This window comes from Symphodus melops, assembly GCF_947650265.1.
Source record: "Symphodus melops genome assembly, chromosome: 4".
Lineage (NCBI taxonomy): Eukaryota > Metazoa > Chordata > Actinopteri > Labriformes > Labridae > Symphodus > Symphodus melops.
Window position 1 is genome coordinate 28779048 of NC_136694.1, and position 15467 is coordinate 28794514.

The following is a 15467-nucleotide window of genomic DNA, read 5'->3' on the forward strand; positions in this document are numbered from 1 at the left end:
GACGCTAACACGCGTGTGCACAGACTGAAGACGTGTTTATTATTATGACATGAGGAGCGGCACAGGTTGATGAAGATTCAATTCAATTCATAAAACTTTATTTGTCCCCCGGCGGGGAGCAATTCAAAGATGTCCGCTTTGATGTTTTATTTTTGTTTCAATAAAAACAGAATAAAACAGAAAGAGCTGAGAGTTGATCAATAAAGGATACATTAGATCTCACTGATCAGGTTCTCTCACCTGTTTGGTGGCGTTGCAGTATTTGGCGCAGCCTTTACGCATTGTTGACATGAAAGGAGACATTGGGTATTCACAGCCGGCCTGATAGCTGTCCTGCAGACACAAACACACAACATTAGTTAGCTATTTAAGTTTTGTACTAATACCTCTTTTAATTTCTTACTAATATAAAACTATAATATGAATAATAGTAAGATTTACCATTTCAGTGCTGCCTTCTGGACACTCAGTCTCATGGAGGTAACGGCAGTAAACACACTTACCCTGAGAACACAGACATAAAAAAAAGTTTTTAAATAGTTTTTTATTCTTCGAGAGTGTCGAGTGAAACTTTCATGAGCATGTTGTTGTTGGTTCAAATTAAATTCCAAGAGTTACTGGTAATGAATTGCATTTTTAATCGCATGTTTGGTTCCGTTATTTCACATTTAAAATTCATAAAATGCTTTTATTTTGAAATTCTCCACTGTCTTAAGCTGAGAGCACAATTATACTACTTTATTAGTAAGCAATTAAAACGTAAATATAAAGATTTGATGCATTGCACCAGAGTTAGCCTGATTTAGCTCTGCAGAAAGGTCGGGGCCTTCGGGTTGAATAAAGTAAAGCACAGAAACAGGAAACAGGAAGCTGACGTCAAAGGTTAGTGTGTGATGTCATCGGGTGGATCTGACTTTGGACTGGTCAGCTGAGCTGTCTGAGGGTTTGTTAAAGTGAAATAAGATGTTTAAACGTGCAGCAGAGTCCTTCTTTAACATCACTGAGACGACAGGAAGACGACCGTCTACGGGGAGCCTGGAGGGACAAAATAGCCTAGAGCGATATAACTCTAACTAATAATAACTAATAACTCGTCAATGCTGACAGAATGAGAAAAAGAGAAATCTGTATTTACATTTACGCCGCAACTTTTTAAACAACGTGAAAACTTTTTTTTTTTTATTATTGGCTTTTTTGGGACATTTTCACCTTCTGTCTGAGACATAAAGGGAGAGAAGAGATCAGACAGAGGAGAAGACGTGTTTGATTTGACAGTCTGCCTCGCTCTCCTCACCACGGTGATCTTCTTCTCAGTGATGTCACAGCGGTGAGGCAGGATAGGAAGGATGGAGGGCGGATACAGAAGGCCGTCAATCATGTGGATGATCCCATTGGAGGCCACTATGTTGGTGCTTTTCAGACGGATCCTCTTCTCCCCCAACACGATCTCCCCCTGGAGACGGAAGAAGGAACTGTTTTTTAATACCATCAGTCATAAACCATGGGAGATAGAACCAATCAGAAACACTTACATCGTCAGACTGAGTGATGGGGACAATCTGATTGGCCATCGTCTGAATCTGAGGGAGACCAGCCAACTCTTCGACTGTCAGCTACAAACAAAAAGATAAAAAAAAGATAACTTTAAAGTTTCCTGAAGGAAAGGAGTCCTGGAGTGAAAAAACTGACTGATATTCCTCGATGCACCAAAGTTTTGATAAGATTTGATTATTAATTTCACCTTCAGAGAAGCAGAGAAGGACAGACAGAAGATTTCTTACCACAGCATGGGTGAAAACATGGTGTCTAAGAAGTTCCTGAAGTTTATGTTTGGCCTTAAAAAAAAAAGAAAAAAACAAAAACATGATTATTCCAACAAAGCATAATGTTACAGAAGCCATAAATAACGCATGGTAACCATGTGGTGGCCACTGTAGCTTCAGTGTTTAGCCAGCGCTGCATGTGGTGGACACTGTAGCTTCAGTGTTTAGCCAGCTCTGCATGTGGTGGACACTGTATCTTCAGTGTTTAGCCAGCTCTGCATGTGGTGGCCACTGTAGCTTCAGTGTTTAGCCAGCTCTGCATGTGGTGGACACTGTAGCTTCAGTGTTTAGCCAGCTCTGCATGTGGTGGACACTGTATCTTCAGTGTTTAGCCAGCTCTGCATGTGGTGGACACTGTAGCTTCAGTGTTTAGCCAGCTCTGCATGTGGTGGACACTGTATCTTCAGTGTTTAGCCAGCTCTGCATGTGGTGGACACTGTAGCTTCAGTGTTTAGCCAGCTCTGCATGTGATGGACACTGTAGCTTCAGTGTTTAGCCAGCTCTGCATGTGGTGGACACTGTAGCTTCAGTGTTTAGCCAGCTCTGCATGTGGTGGACACTGTAGCTTCAGTGTTTAGCCAGCTCTGCATGTGGTGGACACTGTAGCTTCAGTGTTTAGCCAGCTCTGCATGTGATGGACACTGTAGCTTCAGTGTTTAGCCAGCTCTGCATGTGGTGGACACTGTAGCTTCAGTGTTTAGCCAGCTCTGCATGTGGTGGACACTGTAGCTTCAGTGTTTAGCCAGCTCTGCATGTGGTGGACACTGTAGCTTCAGTGTTTAGCCAGCTCTGCATGTGGTGGACACTGTAGCTTCAGTGTTTAGCCAGCTCTGCATGTGGTGGACACTGTAGCTTCAGTTTTTAGCCAGCGCTGCATGTGGTGGACACTGTAGCTTCAGTGTTTAGCCAGCTCTGCATGTGGTGGACACTGTAGCTTCAGTGTTTAGCCAGCTCTGCATGTGGTGGACACTGTAGCTTCAGTGTTTAGCCAGCTCTGCATGTGGTGGACACTGTAGCTTCAGTTTTTAGCCAGCGCTGCATGTGGTGGACACTGTAGCTTCAGTGTTTAGCCAGCTCTGCATGTGGTGGACACTGTATCTTCAGTGTTTAGCCAGCTCTGCATGTGGTGGCCACTGTAGCTTCAGTGTTTAGCCAGCTCTGCATGTGGTGGACACTGTAGCTTCAGTGTTTAGCCAGCTCTGCATGTGGTGGACACTGTATCTTCAGTGTTTAGCCAACTCTGCATGTGGTGGACACTGTAGCTTCAGTTTTTAGCCAGCGCTGCATGTGGTGGCCACTGTAGCTTCAGTGTTTAGCCAGCTCTGCATGGGTCTGTAAAGCTTTCTGCGTTCTAACCTCTCTCCATGTTTCATCTCCAACATTGATCCTAGTTTGAGCAGCTTTCTGCTGCTGGAGCTTATTAGAAACATGCAGAGGCTTTTTAGCTCGGGTACAATCACTTCTTGTTGTCCACGTTATGTGAAAAATGAAAAACGTAATATTTATAAGCATTTCAGATTTGCACATTCAACAGGAACCAATGCAGGGTTGGTGTGGTGCTTTTCTTATTTCCCGCTCCACTTGATGTATTGATAAAAAAAAACAAAAAAAAAACAGAAACCATCTGCTGACAAACCCTTCACTGTGACCTTATATCTGCACCAATCACAGAGAAGCAGAGAGAGAGACTGATTACACTTACGTCGTGCATCATGTATAAGATGCTGCCGTCTCGGGCTCCGTCCACAGCCTCATTAATGGGGATAAACACAGTCAGGGGGCCCGGACCCCGCAGAGGAGGAGGAGACCCACAGTTCTAAAAAAACCAAACAAAGATGTAAAGGTTTAGCCCGGATACGTCCTTAGACCCGGGTCCTGAACTAAGACCCGAGTTAAACAAACCCAGAATCTCTTTGGATTATCTGGATTAACTAACAGAAGAGATCAGGATTAAGAGTCATAGGAAGCCGGTTGATTTAACCTATCACAATCATCACTGCGTCTTAAGACTAACAGGAAGAAATGCAGGAAGGACAACTGGCAGACAGCCTACAAGATCACGTGCAAACACATTATCTTTTTGTTCAGGTCGTTTGTTCACCTCAGATTGGCGAAGAATAACTGAACGTGTTGCTCCGACTCTTTCGTGCAGCTTTGTGTTCCAGTTTGATAAATGAAATGAATGCTGCAGCTCTGAGCGGCACGCAGTCATTAAACATTAATATGAAGATAAAATTCAAAGCCATAAGAAGCCAGTCGTGAATGTAATCTAGCTGAAGGATAAAGGACGATATATATAATCAATGAACAATAATCATTAATTTTAGCTCCTGGTTCGGTTTTGTCTTTTGCTTTAAATTATTTAATCTTAAAAATTGGAAAATAAAAGAGACCTACTGTTTTAAGTTAAGGTTACTAAACACTGATTGGACGATCACTGATCAGGAGAGGGGTTAAGTGTCTGTCTCGGTTTGATATGTGTGTGTGTGTGTGTGTGTGTGTGTGTGTGTGTGTGTCAGATAAAACAGCATACTCACATCATAAAGGGACAGGAAGCGGTTGAATTTGGCGTCCATGGTTAGAATCTCTCCGATCGTCTTGTCAGAAAACTGGGCACAAGAAGAAGTCGGTCACATGACTGAAAGGATCTGAGGTTAGTATTTAGAGTTAGAACGCACGGTTTTTCAAAATAAAAGTCTAACGAAACATGAAGACCATTCCAGAGACACGTTGTTGTTGTTGTTGTTGTTGTTGTTGTAGTTGTTGTTGTTGAAAGCTCACCCGTGTGTCACTTGACGGCTTGTCACCTCCGACCACGATGGGTCGGTCGATGATGTGGATGATCCCGTTGGCAGCTGGCAGGTCTTCCTGGATGAAGGTGTACAGCTTGCTGGGCTCTTCCATCAGGATGAACTTCTACAGGAAGCAGAAAGGGTCAAAATTTCAGTGAGGTGAGTCTCTGTGCAGATGACCGGAGACTCAAACATCAACGATTATCACCACAAACCTCGTCCACCTTCTGAATCAATATCATCCATTAGAACGTTAGCGAGCGCGACAAGCTAATTAATTAATTAATAATTAAAAATTTGTTAGATAACAGAAAACAGCTGATTCATATTTCAGGGATTGTAGAAAGAAACAGTTCAAAATTATTTTTCCCATCTTTGTTCTTCAGACAATAAAAGCTTCACACCTGTTATTAAAAAAAAGACATTTTTGAAAATAGCCACTTAGCTTACCATCGATTTGCCCACAGAACAGATTAACCTTAAAATAATATTCTGTTCCATCAATTTGTTGAGTTCAAGACATTCAGATCTTTTGAATGAACACACACACGTTGTTAGAGCCACAGAGGACAGATTCATATATTTAGCAGCATTTGTATTATTTTGTATTGAAATGTTTAGAATGAATATAATTCTGCGTAAGAATTAATTTATGTTTCTTATATTTCTTATAAAATAAATTTAAAATAAATATTATAATAATAAATTTAAAATATAAAAAAGAATAACATTTATTATTATTATTATTGTTATTATTATTATGTTTTTCATATGTGTCAGTTTTGGAGACATTTTGGGGTCATTGTGGGCCTGTGGTTAACTTTGTTTGATCCCGTGCAGCTGACTGTTGAGCTGCTACCATGTGGTCATAGAATGAGTCATCGTTAATATGAGCAGGAGGAGGAGCCACAGTTTTCATCTTTTATTGTTTTAATTTAACGTTTTTCACGATGTAACCTGACCTTTTTTTTGATGATTTTTTGTTTCATTTTAAATCTGCCTCATTTAATTATTATTATTATTTTTTTTTTTTTTTTTTTTTTGGGGAAAAATCCGTCTTCAAAGCTCGAGTCAGAAACCTTCTCGTCCTGCAAGAGGAGGCAAAAGGATTTTTAAGCAAAATTGCCACTACACAAAAAAAAAAACTAGTCAGTGTGGTTCAACCTCATAAACACACACACACACACACACACACACACACACACACACACACACACACACACAAACACAGTATAATTAACAGTCAGGTTTATCAGTCAGGAAATATGCTCTGACTGAGCTCTACCCTCTCTCTGGCTCGAAGCAGATAAACAGGAAAGCCATTCTTCCTCGTTCATGAGAGTTCGCAGCGTGCGAGGGTCGAACACTGACGACGAAACAACCAAACCGCCAGAACACCTTCCAGCGAGAGGAGAGGGAAGGAAGACTGGATTTACTGGGAGACCTGACTCGCACGTCAACCTGCCGCAGATCGCTCCAAACTAATTAAAGCAGCGACGCCTGAAAGTGAAAGTAACTTTCACAGAACTTTCCAGTCTGACTCCCTTTCCTGTCTCGCTTGCTGTGTTTTTTTTGTTTTTTGTTTTTTTTTACATTTTCACACGGAAACAGAATGGCGTCGAGCTCTGTGGATGATTTCTTCTGTCCAATCTGCCACGAGATCTTCAAAGATCCCGTTGTTCTGTCCTGCAGCCACAGCTTCTGTAAGGACTGTCTGCAGAGATGGTGGGCGACGACGCGATCGCGTCTGTGTCCCTGCTGCAAGAGAAGATCCTCCAAGAGCGACCCGCCTCGCAACCTGGTCTTAAGGAACCTGTGCGAGGCCTTCTCCGCACAGGAGGGAGGTCAGAGGTCAGAGTCTCAGGCTCTCTGCAGTCTGCACTCAGAGAAACTTAAGCTCTTCTGTCTGGACCATCAGCAGCCCGTGTGTGTCGTCTGTCGTGACTCCAGGATGCACAACAACCACAAATTCAGACCCATCGACGAAGCTGCTGAGGATCAAAAACAGGAGCTCCAGAAACTCCTGAAGCCGTTACAGGAGCGACTGGAGACCTTTAAAGAAGTGAAAGGACACTGTGATCAAACTGCAGAGCACATTAAAGTCCAGACAGTGAACACAGAGAGGCGGATTAAAGAGCAGTTTAAGAAGCTTCATCAGTTTCTAGAAGAGGAAGAGGAGGTCAGGATCTCTGCTCTGAGGGAGGAAGAGGAGCAGAAGAGTCAGAGGATGAAGGAGAAGATCAAGACTCTGAACAGAGAGATAGCAGCTCTGTCAAACACAATCAGAGTCACAGAGGACGAGCTCAGAGCTGATGATGTCTCCTTCCTGCAGAACTACAAGGCTGCAGTGAACAGAGTCCAGCAGCGCCCCCTGCTGGAGGATCCACAGCAGGTCTCAGGAGCTCTGATAGACGAGGCCAAACACCTAAAGTAAAGTTAATTTCAGAGTCACAGCTGAGACGGCTTCACTCTGAGTGGAGCATAAAGCTAAACGCTGCCCGTTGATTTGCTCTCTTCTGTGATCAGAACCACGACGCCTTTTATCCCCCCGGTTACGGCTCCAACCTTCCTGCTGTTTCCGTCTAAGAGTGACACGCTGTTAGTCCTGACTCAGTCTCGTACCGGCCCCGGTCTTGGTCCTGACTCGGTCTCGGTCATGATTAAAACTTGAAACTCGAGTGTTGAGTTGTGCAGAGGAAGTTTTACCTTGTTGCCTTTGCTCCTGAAAACGGATCCTCCGAACAGAGTCATGACTTTTCCCTCCAGATCCTTGTAGAGGTGCTGACCCAGGATCAGGTGGTTCTTACACAGCTGCTCCTCGTTGATCCCCTGCAGCAACAACAACACTGTGTACGTTCATATTACAGAATTAAAACATGAAGTATTGTCTCTATAAGAGGTGTTAAAAATAAGGAATCAGAGAGCTGAAGGAAAAACTGGGAAATGAAAGAAAACTGAAAACTCTGACGGAAAGGAATCAAATCAAAGTTAAACTTAATAAATACAAAATTAATTGTTAGAACGCAGTGAAAGTGGCAAGTTGTTTTTTATATATAAAAAAGGAAATCACACACACACACACACACACACACAAACACAGCGCTCGATCCCATCACGCCTCCGTGACGCTCAGATTGAAGGTGAAACATCACAGCTTGAAATGAGGCTCCTGATGGCGTTCTTTATTCACGCATCGGGCGACGCAGAAAACGCTTCACCGCGCTGGTTTTGTTAAATAAATCTGCAGTTTGAGTTTTTGTGTTGTAATCTTAAAAAAAGTCCCGTCGGTGGTCACCTGTGACGTCACGGCGGTTATTCCTGCGTGCAGCCACGGGCCTCGCTCTGACCGTCTGTCTAAGCGTTTCTGTCTTCACGTCGGGCAGAGACAGAAGAGTGTGTGTGTGTGTGTGTGTGTGTGTGTGTGTGTGTGACGATCTGAGAGCTGCAGAAGCTTCTTCACTTTTAATGGATGCAGATGATGAACGGGTTCATGACTCACAGTGAGAGGAGTTCTCAGTACAGGGATAAAAGCTGTGAAGGGTCCGTTATCACTCATCATCCGTAAACAGCCTTTCTCTGAAACAAACAAACAAACAAACAAACAAACAAACAAACAAACAAACACACTGAAGGTCAGAGCGAAGACGAAACAGAAACACAAATAATGTCAACATAGTTTTTTGTTTTTTTAATTTACTGAACAAGGCGAGAGCTCCGGTCAGATTTCCCATCTGGCTTCCTCTCCTGTCCAGCTCGATTATCTGCTCTATGAGGTTACCATAGCAACGGTGACCATCACCAATCTGAACTGCGTCGCACACACACCTGAAAGAAAGACGACGACGCCGTTAAGATAATTAAAAACAGTTCAAATGCAGCAAAACAGACGTGACGTGGAAAAAAAACGTCTTGCCCGAGGGCACGTCGGACAGGTTTCTGCAGGAGCTGGGGAATCGAACCCCCCCCGACCTTTAAGTTACGAGACACAAAGACGTGCTGGTGTTCTCATGTAGTCTGTCAAAGTGAGCTGCACCTTGATTTCATCCAGACCGGTCCAGTAAGAAGTCCACATGCCGGCGGGTTGAAATCCCTCCACCAGGTTTGGATCAGCTACGATATTCGTGCACCTAAAGACGCCGCTTCATGCTCTTAAACTCCTCGTGAGACGCTCTCTTCCACTCATCATGAAGCAGAGAGCAGCTGTGTTACCTGGGTCGTCCGTCCAGTCCGGTTTCACAGGTCGCTGAGAGGTCACAGGTGTGTTCGGAGCAAGCAGGGACCAGCTGACAGCCAAACTCAGCACTGCCACCTACTGGGGACATGCCAGACATGCACTCACAGCTGGACTGTAAGACAGACAGAGACAGGGAGACGATGAACACACAGGTTTAGGGGACTTTTCACGATCGCAGTCCTGGTTCTGGTCAAGTACCCGTCTGGTTCTCGGTCTTGTTCTGGTGGTTTTCTAACCTGGTTTGGTCCTTTGAAGATGCAGATGGTGGAGTTGGTGGGACATCCGCCATTGTTCTCAGCGCAGGGGTTTTTGGGTACGCAGATCTTCCCGTCTCCCTGGTAGTCTGGCTTACAGGCACAGCTGACCTTTGACCCCTGAGCCGAGCACTGAGCATTGACGTCACAGTCCCTCGGCGAGCAAACAGCTGAGCAAGAAAACAGAGAAATCACTCAGTCCAGATCGAATCCAACCAACTAAAACTCAGAATCTGGACCTATTTTGTCTCCAGGCTCCGGTTCAGAGTCGAGCCTTTCTTTACGTTCTTCGAGGAGGGGAGCAGAGACCAGGTTCATGGCCTAGTTCTGGTTCTACAGGGAGCCAAGGAAGGGGGGGGAACCCTGTCCTGGTTTTACTTCTGGTTCTTGTGCAGATTCTAAAAGTAGATCTCATGAACGTCGGACTCTGGTCAAACTACAAAGACTCGCTAACGTCTATCTGAGATCTGAAACCTTAAATGGAGGTGAGTTGTTTGCAAGCTCACATCTTTGTACATCTTCGACAGAGAGCTGATTTTAAAACAACTTCAAAAGTTACATTTCAAATGGAGAAAAAAAAGAAAAAAAGAAAAATCAAAAGGTGACCATCTGTCTTCGTATTTACTTGCGCATTTTCCCTGCGGCGACCTTCTGTGTCCGGGCAAACACTCGCAGACGGCGTCCTTGCCCTCTCCTTTACAGTAGGAGAAGGGGCTGCAGCTTCTGCAGCGGTCGCTCACTGCCGACGACACACAGTGAAAACAAGTGAGACAACGCACACGGCGTGCAAACACACAGGGAGAACGATGCACGCTCATTTTTGTTTGGCACCAGTAGAACAAAAACGTTAAAGGGTTAAAAAAATAAATTATAATTTATCACTTTTTCTTTCCTCACTCACTGAGTAATGTAGATAGGGTTAGCATTCATTAGCATTTATTAGCATTAGCATTATTAGCATTCATAAGGTCAACATTCAGCTTCAACAAGTCCTCCAACCTACACGACCGACCGTAGAGGTCGTCTGTCACGTAATACGACTCACAGGAGCGTCTCCTAAATTAGCGCCCCCTACTGGCGAACGGAGAAATGTCGGTAAATCGTCACCCTGCTTGATGCGCTAATTAACTATTCATTTGGGGGGAAAAGTTAGCTAGCTTGGACTTGGGTTAGGGTTAGAGGTCAAACACACGTTCACCGGATCGAGGTTATTTAAACGTCCACTAGAGGGCGCTTGACTCTAAAACGTGAATACGGGTCGTAATTTGACGCTTGCACAAACGACCAGTGGAGTGTAGGTTGGATGCCTGTTTACATGCCTGATGCATGTTATAAAATATACTTTGATCCAGACGTGTTCATGAAAGCGTCGATCCAAAAAGGACGCTTTAACATCAGTAAGATATGAGAGAGAAAGATGGCGCTCGTCTCGGTTCAGTTACAGATAAAACTAATTGTGTTCATTTCTGCACATTTTCTTTTCAGTAAAAAAAAACATTAAATTGTGTTTCTGGTTTTTTTTCCCCCTGATGTAGCTGAAAGTGCTTCTTGTGATTCGTGATCTTACCTGTGTCACAGCGCCTCCCAGTGTACGGAGGCTGACACAAACACTCGCCATCACCGTCGGGACCATTACTACACACGCCATGCACGCAGTCACACTCTGTGCAGAGACAAGCGTGGAGAGCCTTTAAACATCTGAGCAGTCTGTTAAACTCACAACATGTTGAACCCGGGTCTGGACCAGGGTCTGGACCAGGATCTGGACCCGGTCAGGATCCTACCTTTATCACAGTTTGCTCCATAAGCGTTTGGATTCTTACACTCCTGACAGGAAAAACCTGTGAAGCCCTCCTGAAGACAGAAACACACAGAAAGCAACAAAACTGGAGTCAAGACCGACTCTGAGAGGCGTCACATGCATAAACAGAACGGTCCAATCAGACGCTTACATCACAGACGCAGGTCCCGTTGCTGAGGTCGCCGAGACAGTACCCGTGGAAGTTGCAGGTCTTCCCTGACCAGCTGGGACAGGCTGCACGCACGGAGACAAACAGACGACCTGTCAGCTCGCTCGCAGGTTGAAAGGTCAAGGTCAAAGTCAAGGTCGTTTGTGTTATTGATCAGTTAGAGGCAGAGGGAGGAGAATATAAATACACTAAAATATCTTTCCCTCTACATTTGATCTTTTGTGCATTTCTCTGAACATGTCCTTAAAGATAAGAATTTTTTCTTCTACTTTAGATAGATAGATAGATAGATAGATAGATAGATAGATAGATAGATAGATAGATAGATAGATAGATAGATAGATAGATAGATAGATAGATAGATACTTTATTGATCCCGAGGGAAATTCAAGGCATCCAGTAGCAGTATACAGACAGGCAGGACACAAGACATTAGTTACAATACACACCCGCTGTCCCCCCTCCCCTCTGTATACAATAATCCCCCAAACAAGATTTAGCAGCCCCTATGTGACTAACAGTAAACATAATTATATGTTAAGCCTGTGCAGTTAGCATTAGCAATTAGACTTAAAACTAATATAGCATAATGTACATAACCTGTGAAGGAGAGAAAAACATGTGTTGGTTAAAAGAGACCTGTAAACAGTTAAAGAGCCTTAGAAACAAAGTGCTGACCTTCTAGAAACTAGTTACATGTGCATGTACAGAGGTGTTTGAGGTAGTGCCAGAGGTGTGAGTACAGTCGTTAAACAGTCAATGCAGGAATGTAAATTGGCTCACCAACTTAAAGGAGCAGTGATTTGCATTAAGTGTCCTAGACAATAAGCTGAAACCAGGAGTGATTAGGGTGATTATCGTTAAGTACCCAACTGTTGAGGAGCAGATTAGCATTAAGTGTTGAAGACAATAGAGTGAAACTTGACCTAGTTAGGGTGTTCATGTCAACCATTACAGATGTAGCTAAACACAACTGTAGGATGAAACCAGACATGATTAGGGTGATTATCTTTAGAGTGACCAGTGCTCAGTAAGGCGACTAACTGGGGGCTGGCTCTGAGGTCAGCAGTGCAGATGAGGAGTGAGAAAAAAGTGAAAAGAAAAAAAGAGTTTAGATTTTTCTTGCCTTTTCTAAAAGCTTTTATACACTTTTTTTTTAATGTGTTTTGCACAACTTGTCTCAGATTTAAGAACAGAATTACAGCACTATAGTTAAAGAGGACGTATCATCCCTGTTGTCTGAATGAAACATCGGTGCTGTGTTTCAAAATATAACATGAATCAAGAACCAGACGAGGTTTTGGTAAAAGTCCCCCTTTAAGTCCATGTAGAGAACTCTTCAAACCCTCTTTAGAATGAGCCTGCCTTTTTGTTTTACAGGCACAGCTGACCTTTGACCCCTGAGCAGAGCACTGAGCATTGACGTCACAGACACAGAGAGTGAGTGTGTGTGTGTGTGTGTGTGTGTGTTACGTAGACACAGTGGTCCCCAGTGGTCTCGACAGCACACTGGTTGCATGAAACTCTTGGCACATTGAAGGGAACATCCGGCCAGAACCCGGTCCCTGTTACCGAACCGGACCACATAACTGCAACAGAACACCGAACAGGAGAATCACATGAATCACGTGATGCGCTGTATGGGTGTCAGTAGTGGGAAGATGCTGGGTCCTGTACCTGCAGTTGGCGGTGTGCACCTTGCTGAAGCCGTGCGGGCAGCTGCTGCTGGTGACGGCGGCGCAGGAGGTGCAGGAGGTGTAGTGATCGATCCTCTGTGCGATATCACAGCGACCAGCAGGGGGCGTCTGAGGGAGCACAGGAGACGTGTGACTATCAATACATCAACCGTACAGGTCCAGGTCCTTTACGACCACTAGAAAACTTCAGGGAGGTTGCTCCGAGCAGCAACCAATCAGCAGCCAGAGACAATTAAGCATGCAGCGCAGGCATGAACAAGAAACGTCAAAGCACATGATAGATTCTGTATATAAAAAAACATGTATCAATGACTCTAACAATCGGGAAATGGAGGATGTAGCTACAGAGTCTGACGCCATCATATCCACTGAAGGAGGAGAGAAGAACATTCTGGCAAACAGAGAATATAAAAAGGTGATTATTGCACCGAGGTTGCAGGAAATAAACATAATCTTCATCACCCCTTCCTCCTGCACGCTCACCATGATATTACCTGCTGACTCAGCGGAAATTTGTTCTGTATCTTATTTCTAAATGTGTTTTTTTTTTAATATCAGGGAAGTTCATCGTCACAGCTGTTCCACAAGTCAAACCCCCGTGTCTGCTTTGTGTTTGTTACTCTGCAGATGATGGAAGAGACAGGTACACACTTTTATTTATCTCCTTCAGCAGCACACTTGTGTTGTTGTTGTTGTTATTGTTGTTGTTTGTAAGAGGGATTAGCATGTTAGCATGTTAGCAGCTTGATCCAAAGATAGCTGGACTCTTTCGCCTGTGGGTTGAGCTTTGAAATGAACCTCCACAGATAAAAAAAAATATAGAATTAATTAATGTTGTTTTACGGGTGTGAAGGAAGGAGTGTGTGCAGGAATGTAGACAGACGTCCTCGTGTTGTGCTACAGGTAACTTCTCTTGTGTCCAAAGTGGAGACAATACCTCTAACTAACAAAAACAAAAGCTGCACACTGTGCCCCCCCCCCCCCCTCCTTCCTGGTACTTTGTCACAATAGGTTCACAAGTGTGGACTGGTTTGCTGATGTTTTTAGTAAAGGTTATTTATTTTCAACCTGACGGGTTTGATCCCATTGAGACATTTTCTTTGTCAGGACGGTTCTGATGCTGTGACTGAAGGTCGAACTGAAATCAGCTATATGAGAGTCGACTTCTCATTGTTGCAGAAAAGCTTTGACCGTGTCGACATTGTTCGCATATTTCTATAAAAAAAAAAAACGAATGTTCAACCCGGTCCAGCTAAACTGTTGGAAGCCATGAAGCTGACAGAGAGTGGAGTTTGTTACCTGTTCTGTCAGTGACGTCTGCAGGCCGAGCAGCAGCAGCAGGAGCAGCAGCATGGCTGTCACATCCAGGAGGGAGGGAGGAGGGTGGGGATAAATCCAGGGATAAAAACTGAAAGCAACTTGTTGTGAAGAGGAGAAAAAAAAACAACCTGGAAACTCAAATGCACAGAGTTGATATCAGCAGCTCTATGTTTGACTCATTTCCAGAATCAAGGCAGAAATCCCTCTAATATAGGAGGTCATAAAAAAAACAACAACAACAGATCAGTGTCCCGGGCGTCACGTCTTTTCCTCTCTAATCTAGGAAGAGAGTAAAAAAAAAAAACAGAAACGGGCACAGTAGGAACCTCCCATCAGAGGTCACCTCCTCCTGCAGCTACCCTGGAAGTAACAGAAGCAGAGCTGGAGACAGTGGCACACACACACACACACACACACACACACACACACACACATAAAAAGTCCAAGGTGTAACGGCGGTGACAGAAGTTTTCTCAAACTTTTAGTGGATCCTCAGAACATCCAGAACGCGTCACCTCGCTGCATCAGCAATAACCTCTTTTATTGGGATATTGGCTCTCTTATCAGTTTTCTGTATGCAGCTACAGATGCTAATGTTGAGTTCAGACAGGGTTGCTGGTTCATGGGTGCGCCTCATGTACAGAGGCTGTCGTCCTCCAAACGTACGGCCGAGGTTCAAATCCTCCTCACTCTCGCTCTCTCTCTCTTTTTCCTGATCTCTAACCCCCCCAAAACGTCCACACACTCCGGACAAGGAAGTCAGACAAGGAAACACACACAGAACGTCTGGCGTCATTTAAAACTCTCAAAACACATCAATCATTTTGATGTTGGTTTAGATCCTATTTGTCAGATAGATCTCAGTTTGTGCATGTTCATGATGAGTCCTCTTTGTACACCAAAGTTAGCCATGGAGTGCCTCAAGGATCAGTGCTTGGTCTGATTTTATTTACATTATATATGCTTCCTCTAGGTAGTATTATGAGAAAACACTCCATGAACTTTCATTGCTATGCAGACGATACTCAGCTCTACATAGCAATGAAGCCAGAAGACACCAACCAGCTTCGTAAACTAGAAGCCTGCGTCAAGGACATCAGGACCTGGATGACCAGAAACTTCTTACTGCTCAACTCAGACAAGACTGAAGTTATAGTGATTGGTCCTAAGAACCTTAGAGAGACTTTCTCTGCCGATATGACGGCCCTTAGTAGTATTAGTGTAGCCTCTAGTACCACTGTTAGGAACCTAGGAGTTCTGTTTGATCAGGATATGTCCTTTGATTCCTACATTAAACAAATTTCAAGGACAGCTTATTTTCACCTTGGTAATATCTCTAAGATCAGGCAGATCCTGTCACAACATGATGCTGAAAAA

The 15467-nt window shown here is 44.0% G+C and overlaps 2 protein-coding genes across 2 annotated transcripts in view; one reads left to right on the plus strand and one right to left on the minus strand.

Moving 5' to 3' along the window:
- LOC306822521 (stabilin-1-like) overlaps positions 1-14752 on the minus strand; it is a 52151-nt gene extending 37399 nt beyond the window's left edge. The window contains exons 1-20 of the mRNA XM_079341606.1: positions 14070-14752; positions 12751-12878; positions 12547-12662; positions 11056-11138; positions 10888-10957; positions 10671-10766; positions 9729-9842; positions 9086-9273; positions 8825-8961; positions 8313-8440; positions 8115-8191; positions 7322-7444; positions 4605-4739; positions 4361-4432; positions 3526-3639; positions 1782-1835; positions 1533-1613; positions 1295-1453; positions 442-504; positions 241-333 (exon numbers count right to left, since the gene is read on the minus strand). Of these exons, the coding sequence (XP_079197732.1) occupies positions 241-333; positions 442-504; positions 1295-1453; positions 1533-1613; positions 1782-1835; positions 3526-3639; positions 4361-4432; positions 4605-4739; positions 7322-7444; positions 8115-8191; positions 8313-8440; positions 8825-8961; positions 9086-9273; positions 9729-9842; positions 10671-10766; positions 10888-10957; positions 11056-11138; positions 12547-12662; positions 12751-12878; positions 14070-14123 (2085 nt within the window). The 5' untranslated portion in view covers positions 14124-14752. The remainder of the gene's footprint in view (positions 1-240; positions 334-441; positions 505-1294; positions 1454-1532; positions 1614-1781; positions 1836-3525; positions 3640-4360; positions 4433-4604; positions 4740-7321; positions 7445-8114; positions 8192-8312; positions 8441-8824; positions 8962-9085; positions 9274-9728; positions 9843-10670; positions 10767-10887; positions 10958-11055; positions 11139-12546; positions 12663-12750; positions 12879-14069) is intronic.
- LOC306823047 (E3 ubiquitin-protein ligase TRIM35-like) lies at positions 5959-7286 on the plus strand (the record flags this gene model as incomplete). The annotated part of the gene is made up of 2 exons (XM_079342412.1): positions 5959-7045; positions 7142-7286. Exons 1-2 carry the CDS (start codon positions 6228-6230, stop codon positions 7284-7286), a joined length of 963 nt encoding a protein of 320 aa, XP_079198538.1. The 5' UTR covers positions 5959-6227.
- Positions 14753-15467: the final 715 nt, after the last annotated feature.